This window comes from Scylla paramamosain, chromosome 24 (assembly GCF_035594125.1).
Source record: "Scylla paramamosain isolate STU-SP2022 chromosome 24, ASM3559412v1, whole genome shotgun sequence".
NCBI classification, from domain to species: domain Eukaryota; kingdom Metazoa; phylum Arthropoda; class Malacostraca; order Decapoda; family Portunidae; genus Scylla; species Scylla paramamosain.
In genome coordinates, this window is record NC_087174.1 from 12,705,041 (window position 1) to 12,722,790 (window position 17,750).

At 41.9% G+C, this 17,750-nt stretch overlaps 1 protein-coding gene across 1 annotated transcript in view; it reads right to left on the reverse strand.

Moving 5' to 3' along the window:
* LOC135112913 (titin-like) overlaps window positions 1–17,750 on the reverse strand; it is a 190,835-nt gene that overhangs the window by 138,666 nt on the left and 34,419 nt on the right. The window contains exons 19-46 of the mRNA XM_064027865.1: window positions 17,036–17,437; window positions 15,590–16,384; window positions 15,321–15,444; window positions 14,984–15,130; window positions 14,696–14,826; window positions 14,219–14,470; window positions 13,879–14,022; window positions 8,101–8,239; window positions 7,611–7,723; window positions 7,034–7,177; window positions 6,505–6,644; window positions 5,954–6,298; window positions 5,575–5,743; window positions 5,164–5,307; window positions 4,909–5,012; window positions 4,468–4,618; window positions 4,201–4,344; window positions 3,821–3,978; window positions 3,521–3,617; window positions 2,870–2,902; window positions 2,120–2,263; window positions 1,700–1,915; window positions 1,372–1,607; window positions 1,102–1,227; window positions 796–987; window positions 572–676; window positions 324–410; window positions 11–187 (exon numbers count right to left, since the gene is read on the reverse strand). Coding sequence (XP_063883935.1) covers window positions 11–187; window positions 324–410; window positions 572–676; window positions 796–987; window positions 1,102–1,227; window positions 1,372–1,607; window positions 1,700–1,915; window positions 2,120–2,263; window positions 2,870–2,902; window positions 3,521–3,617; window positions 3,821–3,978; window positions 4,201–4,344; window positions 4,468–4,618; window positions 4,909–5,012; window positions 5,164–5,307; window positions 5,575–5,743; window positions 5,954–6,298; window positions 6,505–6,644; window positions 7,034–7,177; window positions 7,611–7,723; window positions 8,101–8,239; window positions 13,879–14,022; window positions 14,219–14,470; window positions 14,696–14,826; window positions 14,984–15,130; window positions 15,321–15,444; window positions 15,590–16,384; window positions 17,036–17,437 — 5,159 coding nt within the window. The remainder of the gene's footprint in view (window positions 1–10; window positions 188–323; window positions 411–571; window positions 677–795; window positions 988–1,101; window positions 1,228–1,371; window positions 1,608–1,699; window positions 1,916–2,119; window positions 2,264–2,869; window positions 2,903–3,520; window positions 3,618–3,820; window positions 3,979–4,200; window positions 4,345–4,467; window positions 4,619–4,908; window positions 5,013–5,163; window positions 5,308–5,574; window positions 5,744–5,953; window positions 6,299–6,504; window positions 6,645–7,033; window positions 7,178–7,610; window positions 7,724–8,100; window positions 8,240–13,878; window positions 14,023–14,218; window positions 14,471–14,695; window positions 14,827–14,983; window positions 15,131–15,320; window positions 15,445–15,589; window positions 16,385–17,035; window positions 17,438–17,750) is intronic.

Sequence of the window (17,750 nt, forward strand, 5' to 3'; positions counted from 1 at the left end):
GGAAACTGACCTTGGTTCCAATGATTTCAAGAATGACGACTCCAAAGGCATACACAGTACGGAACCTGTGTGAGGCCTTGAGGGGCTCACCATTGAAGAACCATTCCACCCGCATAGTCTGGTCACCCAGAGGAATGAGCAGCCCCTCAAAGTGGGCAACTTCACCCTCTTCAATGTTGCTCAGATCCTGTTAAATTTAAAAACAAATCTTGTTATTTCAACATCTTTTGTTGTTAAAAATTCATAATTTTGTTTACATAGAAAACTAAGTGATAAATTATTAAAATAAACAAGGAAAATCACAAATGATTTCATCAAGTTACCTTGAAGGGCTTGGTGAACATTGGTGGGTGTCCCTCCTCATCAGGCAGGAGACGGTCATCACGACGCAGATTCTTCTCTTCAATTTTCTGAAGGAGAATCAAAGTTACCCTTTAAGTATATTTGTGTATCTCTACAGCCTCTTCAACCCTTAGATTCAACTAAGAAGAATACACCTATTCCATTATTTTCAACATTATTTGTAAGATATGGAGATGTAGCTGAGACACATAGATGTGAGGATCCTTACCTGGATGGCATCCAGACCTGCCTCACCAGCTGGATGCTGTGTGGCCTCAATGAGGACATCCTTGCTGCCCACAACAACAGTAGAGGTGCTGAAAGCTTCACCGTGCTGCAATAATGAAATGTATCAATTATACACACCACTTCTAAGACCTATATGAAAAAATTCACATCATAAAACTGAATGCTAATAAATATCAATAATTGTGACACAATGCTCTCACTGACCTTGTTGAAGGCACGGCAAGTGTAAATGCCCTGGTCCCGTTCATAAGCATCATCCAGGTCGAGGGTGACAAGGCCGAAGTCATAGGTGGTCTTGAAGCGGTGAGCCTGCTCCAAGACTTTGCCATTCAGGAACCATTCAATCTTCAGGTCGGGATCTTGCTTGGGTTCCACGTTGGCCTCCATATGCAGAGCCTGAGACCCAAGATGATGGTTTAGAATGAAAGTGGGTGTTGGAGAAATATGTTATATTGTATGATCTTCATGATTATCAAAATAAAAATTAATGACTGAAGAAAGGAAACAAACCTGGTTCTCATTGAGAGAGAAACTGGGCTGCAGAGGCCTGATGAAGAATGGCTTTGGATAGCTGACTTCCTGCTCAGATACCTGCTTCTGGTATTTTGCCCAGTAAGCTCGTTCAGCCTCTTCCACCTGTTAGAAATGAGAGACATCCTTGATTAAGAAGTTATAAAATGTCACAGCTGTTGGTGCCAGCTTCAAGTAGTTAAGGTTTTCACTGACATGTCATCCATGCAGACAATATATCTACAACACCAGAAGATCAACTAGGCTCACCTTCTCGAGGCCGGCCTTGCCCTGCGGATGCTGGGTGTCGAGGTATAGGTTAGCCTTGCTGAGGCACTTCAAGGTGCCACTGGTGGAGGCTGAGCCCTTTGAGTTGGTGGCACGGCATGTATACACACCAGAGTCCTCGGCATAACAGTGAGTACAATCCAGGGACACGAACCCAAAGTCGTACTGTGCAGCGTAACGTGCAGCTGCCCTCATGGGTTTGCCATTGATGAACCACTCTGAAGGGGAAACCCACAGGAATCAGAAAACATTATCTGGCACAATAACTTCAAATTAAAATCATCAACTTTTCAATCTTTTCTTAACCTACCAATTTTCATAGTCGGGTCACGGGAGGGCTCAACTCTGCACTCAAAGTGAGCATTGTCACCCTCTCGGCACTCTACGTCATTCAGGTGGGAGATGAACATCGGGACTTCAAAGACAGGCTCAGTAGTCTGGACACTTTGAGTCTGTGGTGTCTCCAGATCTGCAATCTTCTTCAGAGCATCAGGATGCATGGAGTCCCCAATGAGCCAGTGGCGATCTGTGAAAGCAAATGAGGATGTGATTAGTTTTGTGCAGCCAGAAATCACTTGAAAACTAACTTAATACAGTAATGACACAGCCATATACTCTGCAAATATATCTAGGCCAGGTTGTAAATTAAACTCAAAATTAATTTCTATTTATAAGCACCAAATTTCCATTGTTTCTATCATATAATGAACATAGTGAGCAAAGTACTTACCAAAGACCTTGATGTTGCAGGTGGACACAGCCTCCCCCACACGGTTGACAGCCTTGCAAGTGTAGATGCCAGAGTCATTCTCTCGGAGCCCAGAGATGTCCAGTGTCACATGACCAAAGTCAAATGTGCTGCGGCAGCGAGTACCTGGGTAGGGAGGAGCATCATTAGAGCTCATGTTTAAGAGTTCAATCCAAATATTTATTAAATACTAAGAGTTTCAAGCCACAATTTATGAAATATCATGTAAATTATAACTGCAACACCTTACTGTTGTGACTAAGATCTTAGAAATAAGCTGTTTGCATTCCAGTCCTTAAGGATACAAGCCAGAGCAAATTTTTCATTCATGCTTTATGAAATAGGTGTATAATGTATTGTTCAAGCCATAAAGATTTTTTATATTCCTATTTGAAATTTTCATTGTAGCTGAGAGTGACTATAAAGTGAATAAATCTTTTAAAACTGCAGAATAATCAACAAGCCATAACATCATATGATAGTTTACACCTCCCAGACATGCTTTTTTTTTTAAATAAATATCTTACAAGGTAAAACTGTATCCTCTACCTGCAAGAAAGGATGTGATTTTAATATCATTACTAAAAACACTGTACCAGCACTCAATAATGAGTACAGATTTTTCAAAAATGCTACACAGTACATGCTGCACAAGCTATTTCATCCACCATTATTCAGCTACAAAATGCTACTCCCTCCACCTCAACATGTGGTCAAAACAGCAACAAGTACCTTCATTGTAGGAGCCCACAATGCCTCCAGCGCCTGGCAAGAGCAGAAAAGAACACAAAGACATGGCTGTTTAGTAACCTCAAACCTCCAGCACCACCGGGCCCAGTGTGGGAACACAGTGAACATCAGAGTTTAGTAATGACACACTGGGTTAAGGAGCACTGCCTGCAATGCTTGTCAAGGTGTGGGAAGTGGTGCCTGTCCCACCACTATGCACTAATTTTTGCTTAGGAGTTATTTTTGGGTTTGACACACACAATTAGGTGAAAAAAACTCTTCTGGATTATAAAACAGTAATTCTCTAAATTTTAGTGGTGTAATGTGAAAAACTATTTCTATACTATAAAGTTTAGCCTTGAGTTGATGAATCATCACAACTCAGACATTTTAAAGCACTTAATACTAATTGTGCTATGCTATATCGAACCTGATCAGGGACACAGCAGTTAAATGGACAAGTCTCTTAAAGGTAAGTATAACACACAGGACATAAATAATTACAAAAACACAAACTAAGCAGCAAATAAAACATGGAATAACATGAACTAGACTGTCAGTCTTTGCTCCCTTTTGTTAAACAGAAAATATTAAAGTGAAGCTCCACTAAGACATTATATCTGACAGACCACACAGACCAGCCAGAACACTCACCAGTGGCCAGCTGAACACCATTCTTGAACCACTCGATGCTGAGGAAGGGATCACGGGCTGGCTGCACCTGAGCCTCCAGCCTCAAGTTGCCACCCTCCTGCAGCCAAACACCAAAACTTGTATTCCTCCATCCCCAATTCACATATTCCACATTACCACATTTCAATAGTTCATTAGTTATGTTTCATTTTAATATGAAATAAACTAGAATTCTATCAGATGGATATCAAATATGCTTTCCTGCTTTTCATTGGTTTCAAAAAAGGCTACAGCAGGGCAGGTTGTGAAAAGAGCACTGACCTGCAGACGCTCAAAGCTCTCCAGGTGCTTAGTGAACATGGGTGGCTCTTGGTGCTCAGGAGAGGTTGGTGTCTCAGGCACTCTGTTCCACTGTGCCTCACGGAGCTTGATGGTCTCCCAACCAGGGTGGAGAGCATCTCCCAGAATGCTGCCCTTGGCTAAAAGTAACAGAAATCATCAGTGATTTCATAACATGTATTAAATCATGTTTTTTCAAACCCATCAAAAAGTTTACTATGGTAGATAATAATGCTATGAAACAAGAACCTAGTTACTATTTGCTATTACACATTCCAGTTTATAAATGACTTTGTCACACACACATACACACACACACACACACACACACACACAAATTCAACCTTACAAAAAAAGCTCACCAATGACTCTGGTGGTGCAGGAGCTGACTGCCTCACCAGCCTTGTTGATTGCTTTGCACATGTACACACCAGAATCCTCAGGCACACAGTGGAGAATGTCCAAAGTCACATAGCCAAAGTCATGGTTGGTGGTGAACCTTGAGCCTGTGGGACACAAAAGTGTGCATAACATCAAGCAAGACTAAAAGATCACTGATCATATAAGACATTAAAAAAAGCATAACATTCGCATATTTCATTTTGACAAGATAAGTTTTTCTGACTCACCCATCTTCAGTTCAACACCATTGCAGTACCACTCAAATCTCATGTTGGGATCTCCGACAGGCACCACACGACACTCGTAGTGGGCATGCTGGCCCTCCATGACTTGCTCCGGGCCAGTCAGGTTGTTGGTGAACACTGGCTTGTCATAAACCTGACAAACACAGAAGAAATCAATAATGAACATCACATGTCAGGGATGAAGATGAAATCTTAATCTGATGAAACACTATGTACACTGATTCTTTTCATTCTTATATCTCAATAAATTAACCCAGCTAAAATGATAAATTTAAGATTTAATTTTACATTAGACTTTCAAATAACTTGGTACTGTTCATCATAAATATAGATTATGGAACTATAAATAGAGCCTAATTTTGATACAGGCCATATGGAACCTGGAGCCAGCACTGTGTACAAAGACCACTCATTCTAGCTCACCTTGTCAGGAGCAGCAGTGGGTTCATCTGCCTTGCGATCTTCCAGAGCCTTGATTTTCTTCATGCCTTCTGGATGCTGTGAATCCATCATGATATTGGCATGTGCTGAGGGTAAAGGAGGAGAAAAGATTATGCACATGTCTAGAAGGTTGGAATTCAAAAAGCACAAAGTTATGTGTTCTAGCTTTATCCCATTTCTGTTCCTGTGAAAGTGTGTGTGTATATATGTGTACAAAGAAGAAATTTGAATACTCACTTTTGATCTTGATTGAGGCAGTGGTGACAGCTTCTCCCAGATCATTGGAGGCACGGCACATGTAAATTCCTTCATCATCAGCACGCACTCCGGTGATGTCCAGGGCAACATATCCAAAGTCATGGGTGCGGTTAATGCGGGAGCCTGCATGGGGAAGCAACATTGTGTAATGGCATAAAGTGATAAGATATAATGATGAACATAGCAGTGCAGCCTTTGTTCTTTTCTATCATTTTAAGACATAAAATTTCCCTAAAATAAAGCACAATCCCAACAAAAGAACAAGAAAAAACTTATCCATCCCATAACTTCCGCAGTAAAAAAGAATAACATCCCAAAGCGGAGTAGCAAAATGCCCAGAACAAAGATATGATGAAAAATAATCGTAAGTATGTAAACCAAGTAACTCACTTGTCTCTATGGGCTTCTCATTCCTGAACCATTCCACCTTCAACTTGGGGTCACCAACAGGGATGAGGCGACACTCAAAGTGGGCAAGTTCACCCTCAGTGAGGTTGTCCAGGTTCTGAAGAGGCTGAGTGAAGACTGGACGCTGGAAGGTGCGAGTCTCCTCAGGTGCCTGGGAGAAAGGAGAGAGAAAATTTGGTAAGTTTTAAAGGAGTGGTGTGTATCAACTAACACAGTCTTTTCTCGTCTTCCAATCTAGCTATAAGCAGTATTCACATTCCTACTAAATAATCAGAGCTTTAACAAATCTTTACAGAGAATATACATTTCTAGCTAGCTTGTTCCTTCTCAAAAATCAAGTACCACACAAACTGATCCTTACAGGTGCAGGGCGAGAGGAGTCCTCCAGCTGACGAATCTTCTCCAGACCTTCAGGCCGAGCAGACTCGTAGATCACGCCCTCCTTGCCTTCCACTTTAAAGGTGATCTTGGACACAGCTTCACCAATCTTGTTAACAGCTCGGCAGGTGTATTCGCCAGAGTCTTCAGGGTACACACCAGTGATGTCCAGAGCCACATAACCAAAATCAAATGTGGTGTGGAAGCGTGCAGCAGACTGCAGAAGCTGGCCATTGTGGTACCACTCAATACGCAAGGTGGGGTCATGCACAGGCTCCACACGGCCCTCCAGGTGAACATGTTGTCCTTCAGAGAGCTGAGTGTTGCCCTGAAATACACATGTCCTCCATTATCATCTTGTGGCATTTTTCTCCATCCATTGATTCTTACTTCACCAGATCAGTGTCATATAATAACAGCTAATAAAAAACAAAATTCTTATATGTATCTTCTTTAATACAGTACTAGAAAGAAACAAATATATAAAAATGCAACCAACAATAAGCAGTATCTCAGAGAATCACTAATCCCTACCCGGAGCTCAGAGGTGAACCGAGGAGCTAACAGAGGAGCATCAGCAACCTCAATGCGCTCATACTTGGGCCTCTGCTCCAAGCTCTGAATCTTCTCCCATCCCTGGGGATGCTGTGTGTCCATGTAGATGTTACGGCGGGCTGCAAACAAACACCACACCCACGTAGCTCAATAGATCACGAGTTAAAACAAAATTCTATTCATACATGAGCTTAAAAATAAATCATCAAACTTGTGAGATCATTAAAAACTCTCTCATCAAATCTACACAAGTCAAGACTGCAATTCAATATACTGGCAAATAATCCACGGAACTTATGAGATCATTAAAAAGTCCTCTCTAATCAAACCTGCATAAATAAATAAGACTACAATACATTGTATAGGGTCCAGTCAAGAGTTGCTAACATTACACAATTACATGACACACCTGCAGAAGACACACTATTACTACATAATCTAAGCAACACATAGGAGTAATATGAATAAGGGCAAATGTCTATGAACAACAAACTTTGGGAACACTCACCAGCCACATTGACACTGCAGGAGTTGACAGCCTCTCCCACCTTGTTAGTAGCCTTGCACAGGTAGTTGCCGGAGTCCTCAGCGTAGGTGTAGAGGACATCCAGGGCCACGTAGCCAAAATCATGGGTGGTGCGGAAGCGGTGACCTGCCAAGCACACATACAGTTCATGCACTCGATTTGGGGCAGCACTGAGGCTTTGTCACATGGGAAAAATTGGTAAAATGGGTACTGATGATGAGAAATGGGAATGCAAATATAAAAACAATGGTAGATATGTACATTTGCATAACTGTCCAACACTCTCTCTCTCTCTCTCTCTCTCTCTCTCTCTCTCTCTCTGCTGCCTGAGTTACACTGCACACAGGAAAATAGAGAAAATACACAAATAGCAGACATACTTGCTCTGTTTCCGATCCAAACACAGCTTCTTTAACACACACACACACACACACACATACCTGCTAAACCACACTATAATACCACCTTGATAATCTTCACCTATAATTTTCATAATCAACTAATCAGGTAGGCATGACTGGGAGGAAAGTATGAGGGACATGAAGTGACACCAACTTACCAGTCTTGATCTCCACGCCATTGACGAACCACTCCACCTTCATGTGCGGGTCATTGATGGGTTCCAGGCGGCACTCCAGGTGACAACGCTCGCCCTCCTTCAGGTTGTCCACGCTGCGGGAAGTATACGTATATGACTATCTACATATCTATCAGTTTACCAAGCTGGCAGTCCCGCACTCAATTCACTCATACAAAAGTAACAAAACTCGTAAATATTACCAATAAAACTCATGCGAAAATAATAAATACTCGCTAACGTAATCAGTAAAACCACTCACTCACTCAAAACTAACGAAACTCGCCAATATTACTAACAAAATCACACACACACACAAAAAAAAAGTAACAAAACTCACTAAAATGATCAGTAAAGCACACACAGTATTCGCATGTAACAAAACTCGCTAATATTACCAACAAAACCACATTAACGCACACCTTCACTCACTCACCTAAAAGGAATAACCTACTCAGAGATAGTGACTAACCTGATAAGAGGGGTGGTGAACACGGGCTTCTTGAACACCTCCTGCTTCACCTCCTGTGTCACGTCGCTCACCTGCTCCAGCTTTCGGATCTTGCTAAGGCGCTGCTCGTCCAGGGTGTCGAGCTGCATGCTATCAGTAGCTGTGAGGGCGACACCAGAACCCTTCAGTTTTCAAGACCCTTGCTGTTCATGGTTTGATTTTTCCATATTTCCTCTTCATCATCATCTTTTCTTCTATCCCTTCTCATACTCCTCTTCCTTCCCCATCTTTTTGTTCCACCTCTTCCTCTATCATTATTGCTTTTCGCTACTGCTGCATTCTAACAGCTAGTATTGATAAAATACTCTTCATTCGTAAGTCTTTCATATCCTTATCAATTTGTTATCTCTAAAAATAGTAATGATACTTTTCATATCCTTCAGTTATTAATATATCCTTATTAATTGTTATCTCCAATTCATCCCTTCTTTTCTTCTTTAACCTCCTCATGATTCTTGTATATTTTTTATCAGGTTGTGCATTCTTGTAGTAATATATCTAGCAATAATACATTATTTTTTTTTTATCATACAGACAAAGTACAACCTAGTTTATTTTCTCTTCTTTTCATTCAGTCTATACAACTCTCTCTCTCTCTCTCTCTCTCTCTCTCTCTCTCTCTCTCTCTCTCTCTCTCTGCCACCAATAGGCAATACCCTTAAAATACATATCGTATAACTGTATTCTTTACCATCTACTTTTGTTATTACTGTTATCAATACATACAACTTACCATTGTGTGTTAGTGAGATGCGTGCCACTCAGCCGTGAAGATAGGCGATGAAGAGGGGTTAGGGGCGGCGATGAGGGTTAGAGGATGATGAGACAGAGATGAAGGGATATAGATACATGTTGTACTGTAGGTAGTGTTATCTGATGCTTATTGGTTTTATTTTTTATCTTTCTGTTCTTCTTTATTGCAGTGATGTCTATATGTTTTTTGCCTCTATCTTTTTCTGTTTCTTCTTTTTCTATGGTATGTTTAATGATAGCATCTTCCATGTTTTTTTTTTTTTCTCTCGATTCTGTTTGTCTCATTTATTATTTTTGCTGTTAATTCCCCGAGCGGGGCGAGGGGCTTCTAATTTTGTTACCCCATATCTCTACAACCGACCGCTCTGGTTCTTAGAATTTACAATGATTTGGCCAGGACCACCTTTAGGTGTCTATCGCATATAAAAATTTCAGTCTCAGAAACATCTTAGGAATAACTTTTGACGGCGCATCTTTCTTGTTTTGACATTTCTCCGTCAGACCCACCGTTTTGCCGTATTTTGCATACATCGACTTCTTAAACGCGCAAAATTAATTATATACCATAACTCACTTCATATACTGGATAGCCAGTTTTGGTTGACACATCAGATTCATCAGTGACTGTAGAATCAATATGTATTGTAAAAACTTGACATAACAAAAAAGAAAATGGTATTACGAGTTAAACTGTGAAGATGTTAAAAACAAAAATATCTATAACGTTTTAGTTATGCTCGCTACTTTCAATAGTTAATCATTGAATGCTGAAATGTATTATTACATTACATAGGAAAAACTCTTGTGAACACGATAATGTGATCAGAATGCAGATAAAACTCCACATATTGAAAACACAGTCATTTATAACAACATGTCACTCGCCGCAACTATCACGGCGGTGTGACACAGCGTGGCGTGTGCGGGCGGTCTCCGTATGACCAGCAGGTCTAAGACACATCTCAAAATTAGAATCCCCTCCCCCCAAGTCGCTGGGGAAAGATCCTTTAAGTTGCTCCGCAGCTTGAAACACCTACTACCTGGTTTTCTTTATTATCATCTATTCACATTCTTATAAGACTAACTGATGTTTCACTAATACTGCACGTCTGGCTAATTTTAATGACATTTTCAATTCGCTCAAGAAACCTTAATTGTAACTTATCTTACTGAAAGTCCCACCTGCCATCATTTGTCATCCATGTACTTGTTTATTTGCAGGCAGCCTTATCCTTCATTATTATCACTTTGCTTCAATTTTTTTATTTTTTTATTAACTATTACCTCCTTTTGCAATTATTAGCTTTCTGATTCCCTGCTTTCCTCTCCCAGTCATTCTGTGTTCTTTGTTTTCTTTATAATCTCTAAAGCTTCCCATTGTTCTTTGAATCCTTGTACGCATCCTTATCCTCAGCTAATCCTCTTTCCCATTGTTCTTTGAATCCTTATACGCATCATTATCCTCAGCTATTTCTCTTTACAATCTCAAAAACATCCACAATGATCTTTACTTGAATGTAAATCCTTATCATCATTCTCATCCAATCAATTATGTAATATTCTCTATTTGAATCTAAATCCTTATGCTCATCCTCATCCAATCCTCTACACATCTCTGCATTCTCTAATACCACCTTAATATTCTATGCTTGAATTTAAATCTTCACTTTCATCCTTATCATCCTTAACATTTTATTAATTTCTTTCCAATATCCAAGTATTCTATGAAGTTCTTTATTTGAAATTTAGTTTTGTGGACATCCTGATTAATATTCATTCATCTACCCATCTTTTCCGTGACATATCTTGCTCATAATAAGGACTAAAGGAAGTCACACGTTTGGGAAAATTGCCGAGACCATCATAATAAAGGTCTGTGGCAGAGGTAGAGTACCGGGCGACCTCCTTTTCACTGAGAGGCGCTGATGCAGTGTCGGTTGGTCCTCCTTTACCTTATTAAAATCGTGTCACGTCATATTCTGGGAGACACCGGAGAGGGAGGTGGGAGGGGAAGAGGAGGAGGTGGTGCGGTCTTTCAATGGGTTAGTTCATGCGGTAAAGATAGAAATGAGTCATGGCGCTGTGCGTGTGTGTGTGTGCTTCCTCGTGTTCGTTTCAGTATTAACTATCTGCATTCCTTAATCAACGCATTGTGGTCGTATGTCTGGGTCTGTATATGGAAGAAAATTATGATATTCAAGTTATCAATCCTTATAGCTCCTCAGTTCTGTCCTATCGCTAGTGCCCGTCATCCTCTTATCTCGTCAGCCTCCCTCCTGTCTCCTTGCCACTCACACCTACGCGCCGCCATCCTTGCTACCAGTAAGAGCTGATTGCCATATATGGTTATACAAACTAACAATAACAAGGCTTCCTAGAGTGTCAGTTAAAACAACACGCACTTGTTCCGCATTACGTATCAGGATTCGCAAACGAAGGGAGAAAGGTTGTGTGATAAATATTCGCGCGATAATGTATGAACGCATTATGTCTGTACAGGGTCATGGTGAAATTCTCGGTTGCCAGAGTTTCAAGTGAATGTTATTTGGCACCTTGAAGTTTCTAAATCAGGAGACAATGTGAAAGGTTTTGAGTTAAGAGGCAGTGTTGAGCCATGCCGAGGCACTACCCGGCATCCATTATAGCTCCTCCACCTGCATCTTTCTCTCATGCCGCATGCCAAATTAGCCTCGTGAGTGTGGCGCAAGAAACCAGGCACGCGGGACTAATATAGGGCTAATGGCTTTCTGTACTAAAGGCTCAAGTGGGACGAGGATAGATGGGTTAACTTTAGACTTGGCTGCATCGACTGCTGTTTAACGGTCTCTCTCGTCAGGACTTTGGGTATGTTTACATGGCAGCCGTTCTCTTATCTCTCCCTCCCTCATTACGCTAGTCCCTCGCGCAGGCTATGAAGAGTTGGGTAGGTACGAATACTCCCATAAACGGTGGGCATAGGTACTGTCGGACGTGACTCACGCGGGTCGCTGGTATATTTAGCTCCACCAACACCTCGACCTTGCATCGCTTAGTGGCTCCTCCTACTCACACCCTCGCACCCAGACCACCCCCGTGCGCAATTCTTCCCCTCAGTCCCTCACACGCCGAGGTCGCGACAAGAGGGCACAGAAAGAGGCTCGTGCATCACCAGTCCTGCATTGAGTAAAACTTGCTTTACCCTTAGTCGATATCGCTTTTATTCACATCCTACTGGTCTAGAACGTGACTCAGTCCCCTGTACCGGTCATTTATGTGACTGATCAGTGATCATCCCTCTGTGGTATGGATGAAAACACGGGAGGTTGTTATGTCTTTATTTATAAGCCTCTTTCTCGCAAGACACTAAGCAATTTGGCATCAAACACAAAGCACAAACAAAATTCATATAATAACTAGGTGCTTTTTTAATGTTCAATTGTAACGGATATTTGAGCCTCGCTAAGAAACTGTGTAAAGAGGTATGTATATATATGTATATATACATATAAATTATAAGGGATATATATGGCTATAGATAGAAAGATAGATTTTGTGTGTGAAAGCGACTAATAGCGCGCAGTTAGCGTAGAGGCGTTGCGGGGCCCGGCGAGTGTCAACGATCGAGTAAGCGAGCCGTATTGATTGACAAAAGCGATCAAAACTGTTACCAGGTGTGTTAACACGAGAGCCTTGGATCAAGATAACATTTGGCGTGATTGTGATACTGAATCAAGGGGAGTGGGAGGTGGGAGAGATCGAGAACTATAATTAGGTGACTAGAGCACTTGGTACACTGAGTGGGTCCTTCCGGAGATAATTTCTGAACGGAAGTCGGTGGGATGAAAAGTGGACGTGTTTTCGGAACGCCGCGCGGCGATCACGTCTTGGCCAACTCGTGGAGTGGCAAGATCGATCGCCGTGACGCCAAAAACCACGTGCTCAGCCATTGCGTCTGTTCAGGTAATTATGTCCGGGAAAACATTATCATGGGCATCGGACAAAATATCTGACAGAATGCATCTTGAACTGATTACTGGCTGATGCAAATGATCAAATAATGTCCACACACCATCAAACTGAAGGGTATAACACACATGCTACAACGCCATTACTGCCAACACTACATAAAAAAAAAAAGTAACTAGGAGGAAAGGCAACACTCTACTCGTTTTCTACTGGCCGTGTGCAGCCAACTAAATCAAAATACGATAAAATAACAACATGCAACAAGTCTGTTAACAACTGGCAGATGATTGAGAGGACGCAAACATTAGTGGGCATCACTCACCTCAGGAGGCATTAGTTGAGGGAGGCAATGTATCCTTAACAATATTAGTATATAAACACAAACTCGCACACACAGAGCACAGCCATGATAGTTTGCCTCCTGCTAAGCCAACAGTGTCAGTGTAAGCAAGCTGGTGGTGTTTTGTGACTATCTAATTCAGGTGCTAATATATGTAACCAAAAATATAATAATAATAAGTTGTCAGGTTTCAAAGTCTGAAAAACTATCTCTGCTTACATTGTAAAAGTGTCAGTGAGTAACTTTATGTCGAACTTGTCGGCTGAACAGTTCAAAATACTGTATAACAAAGCACATCCAGTAAAAATACTCTTCCATCAAAAATATGTGATGTAGTACTGAAAATATGAACTTCAAAAATTCGGGAGCATTACTTTAAACTGTAAGTGCAAAGGGAAAGGTGTGGGCAAGGTGGAGGGAATAGTGTATGTGGAAATGTGTCACAAATTCACTAATCTAGATGTCTTGCCAGATCAAGATTAGTGTCGGATGGTCCCGTCTTTGTCGGTAAAATTTTCAGTTCACATCTTTAGTGTGTGGAAGGGTGTATGCTTGTGTGTTAGGGCCAGAGTGAGGAGGAGGAGGAAGACATAAGAAGGGGACAGTTCAATTGTAAGGGGTGTGCCTGGGAAGGCGGACGATGGGAGCATTCCCAGTGTAGACGAAGCAGCCGTGAACACGCCGGGCCATCTCCAGCTTACCCTCCACCCCGATGTTGCATGAGGTGACTGCCTGGCCAGCTACATTGGTGGCCTTGCACATATAAGTTCCAGAGTCTTCAGGGTAGGCATACAGGATGTCCAAGGCGACGAAGCCAAAGTCGTAGGTTGTGCGGAAACGATGGCCTGAAGGGGAGAGAATTGAGTCACAAGAGGCATTATTCTGCTGTATTTACTCTGATTAAATGCAAACTTACAAGCCCAGCTGAGGACTATCATATTATTAATAAAGGATAAGTAGGGATCTCAATATGTAATTACTACTAATACACACAGACACACAACTCATTCTTACCAGTATGGCCACAGAAAAGATGCTTACCTGATGGAATTGGTTGTCCATTGAAGAACCATTCAACCTTCATTGTTGGGTCATTGACAGGGGTGAGAGTGGCCTCCAAGTGAACTGACTGGCCTTCAATCAGCCTCTCCTGGTTCTTCAGGGCACGTCCAAAGTTGGGTTTCTCAATCATTGGGACATCCTCAGGGCGTTTGCTTGGTGCCTTCTGCTCCAGGCGGCTGATCTGTGCCATGGCCTCGGGATGCTGGGTCTCCACAATGAAATCACTCTTGGCTGAAAAACAGAGATTGGGTTCATGTTAAATTTGTTCCAGATCTGCTCTTTCTCACTTCCTTAGCACTGTCTCCAAAATTAATACTAGGATAAGAATGATAAGCTTCTTCTTTGGATTTACCATCCTTCTGAACAGAAGATAATCAATTTATGCACTATAAAAACTGTCAAAGTCTTATACACGTTTGAGCATTTCATAAAATCTGGAAAATTCCTGGAACTCACATTTGACACCAATTGTCAGAGTGGAAGTGGCAGTGCCAACACGATTGGTGGCACGGCACTCATAAGTGCCAGAGTCCTCAGCCACGGCCTGCAGGATGTCCAGGGCACAGAAGCCAAAGTCGTACATTGTCCTGAGAGAAATCATGTGGAGTGTTAATAAATGGCTGCAGAAAGAAACTTTATCCACAGAGATTATCCAGTTGAAGCTACCTTTTATGTCATGTTAGTATATTGTATGCTCTATCAAGCTGCAATAATTACATAATTTTAAGATTTTTGATGACATACCTGAATCTGTGGCCAATCTGGAGAGCTTGGCCATTGTGGAACCACTCCACCTTCATGGTGGGGTCAGGGTATGGCTCCAGGCGAGACTCCATGTGGGCACTCTGGCCCTCCCACAGCTGTGTCAGTCCAGACAGCTCTACAACAAACCTGAAAAGAAATTAATTTCATGCAAAAACATAAACATGCACACAGGAGAAAAAAATATTCCATTGGAACATTCACATAATCAAAAATATCTGACAAAAAAATCAAAATTTCAAAACTAAGAAAATAGGTAACATGTCTGCCCTGCCTGAGTGTTATGAAGTTGTATGTAAGAAAGGGAAGTGTAACTTACTTGGGTGCCTGAGTGATGACAGTCTCTTCTGTAGCAGACCTGGTGTGGCGAGAGGCATCTTCCAGATAACGGATCTTCTCCAGAGCCTCAGTGTGTTGAGATTCCAACAGGAGAGATTCCTTGGCTGCAGTGCAAATATAAATATTTTCGAGTTAACCTATGTACCTGCTCAAGTTACTTGAATACTAAAAATGTATAAAACATCTATGCTAATGGACACATACATATCTCAACAATGACAGTTGCAACATATGCTACAAGATACTCACAGGTGACAACCAGTGTGGCTGAAGTGACAGCCTGGCCCAGCTTGTTGGTGGCACGGCAGGTGTAGGTGCCAGTGTCCTCGGGCTTCACATACTTCATGTCCAGAGCAACATAGCCAAAGTCATGCATGGTGGAGATACGATTAGCATGCTGAATGGGAATATTGTTCTTGAACCATTCCACCTTGAGGTCAGGATCACCGACAGGGATAAGACGTGCCTCAAAGTGAAGAGGAGCATTCTCCATGAGCTTCTGGTCCCTCATGGGTGAGGTGAAGACTGGGGCCTGGCTGGTGGTCTCCTCAGTGGTCACAGTGCGGTGAGTGCGGGACTCCAGGCGTGAGATCTTGTCCATGGCCTCCTGGTTCATGGTTTCTCCAATGATAGCATCCTTGGTGTGGCATGTGAGGGTAGCAGAAGTCACAGCCTGGCCATTAACATTGGTGGCACGACACTGGTAGGTGCCAGAGTCCTCAGCATAGGCATACATGATGTCCAAAGCCACAAAGCCAAAGTCATTGTACTCTGTGAAACGAGAGCCACTCTTCACAGGCACACCATTGCGGAGCCACTCAACCTTCATGGTTGGATCAGAGGTGGGGATGAGACGAGCCTCAAAGTGAGCTCGCTGTCCCTCAAGGATTTCAAGATTCTTGACAGAGGTGGTGAAGACGGGAGCCTGGGAGGTAGTCTCCTCCACAACCTCAGTGCGAGAGTAGCGGTTGCGATCCTCCAGCATCTGAAGCTGTTGCATGCTGAGAGTCTCACTCTGAGACTCCAGAACAACACCAGAGGAACCTATGGCAAGCAGGAAATAAGAATTAGTCTTTCATTCTTAGTGTGATTTTTGTAGTTGGTGTTCATGATATTCATTGATGTGGTTCTCTAATATCCTGACTGTGGGTCTGTTCTGCCATGCAAAGTACATTATGGTTTTGTTAGTTCTATATTTTATAGAGCATTCTAGGAGTTTTGTTTAAGATAATGATATTATTGAATATCAGTTTAGATAAAGCTTATAAATGTGGTGTTAATTTAGATAAAACTTATCTGTAAATATATTGTGTTAATCTAGAAGAGGCTAATATATATGTATATATATGCTGTATTAATTCAGATTAAGATCATAAATGTTCTTTCTTTTTCTTACATGTAAAGGAGACTGGCAAAGGGCTACAAAAAGTTTAAAAAGCCCATCTCAGTGGAGCTTCCAAAAAGTAAGTAAAAAATGTGAGTAGAAAATGTGTTGTGTTAACTTTTAATTCCACAATCCAGCGAATGATACCTTATACCCATCCGATTATTCCATTAAAAAAAAATCAAGGTTCTTCTGAAATTGGAAAGCAAAAGAGGTGAAAGATTGCTAGTCTATAAACATGCAGATATGCGTTGGTGAAAAGAGCATCAGTTTAGCGCTGGCATCCAGATGAGAGAAAAATTGCTACTCACTGATCACTTTCAGGTTGGCTGTGAGCTCATCTTTGCCCATAAGATTTGTGGCAACGCAAGTGTACACACCAGAGTCCTCTTCAATAAGATCATTGATATCAAGAGCAACATAGCCAAAGTCATGAATCAGACGGAACCTTGAGCCCATCTGGATTGGCTGTCCGTCCTTGTACCAGTCGACACGCAGGTTGGGGTCAGTGATGGGCTCGAGCTTGGCCTCGAAGTGGGCATGGTTCCGTTCCTTCTGAACTACATCCTTGAGCTTTGTCAGAAATTTGGGTTTGATCTTGACAGAGACTTCTTCCATTGTTTCGCGTCTCTGGTATCGTGAACTGTCATCAAGGTACTGAAGTTTCTGCAAGCTCTCAGGGTGTTCTGAGTCGAACACGAGATCCTTCTTGGCTACAGAGAGAGGTGGTAAGGTAAGGTTAGGGTAGGGCAGGACATGGTTCTCATAACACCTACAATGGGCTACAAATGGACAGGGACGCTAGAGTGGGATGGAGAAAGGTCAACAGGGCATGGGTCGATGCTACTGCAACCATTTATTACTGAGGAAGGATCTGGGTTGGGGTCCTGGTCATAGCTACACAATGAATTACCTTATTCCAGGATAGGTCAAACATATTGTTTACAATAGGGTTGTTCAGTACTATATATAGGAGTAAACACACAAAAAAAACTCACCATGTACATATACAGAATAGAAAAAAAT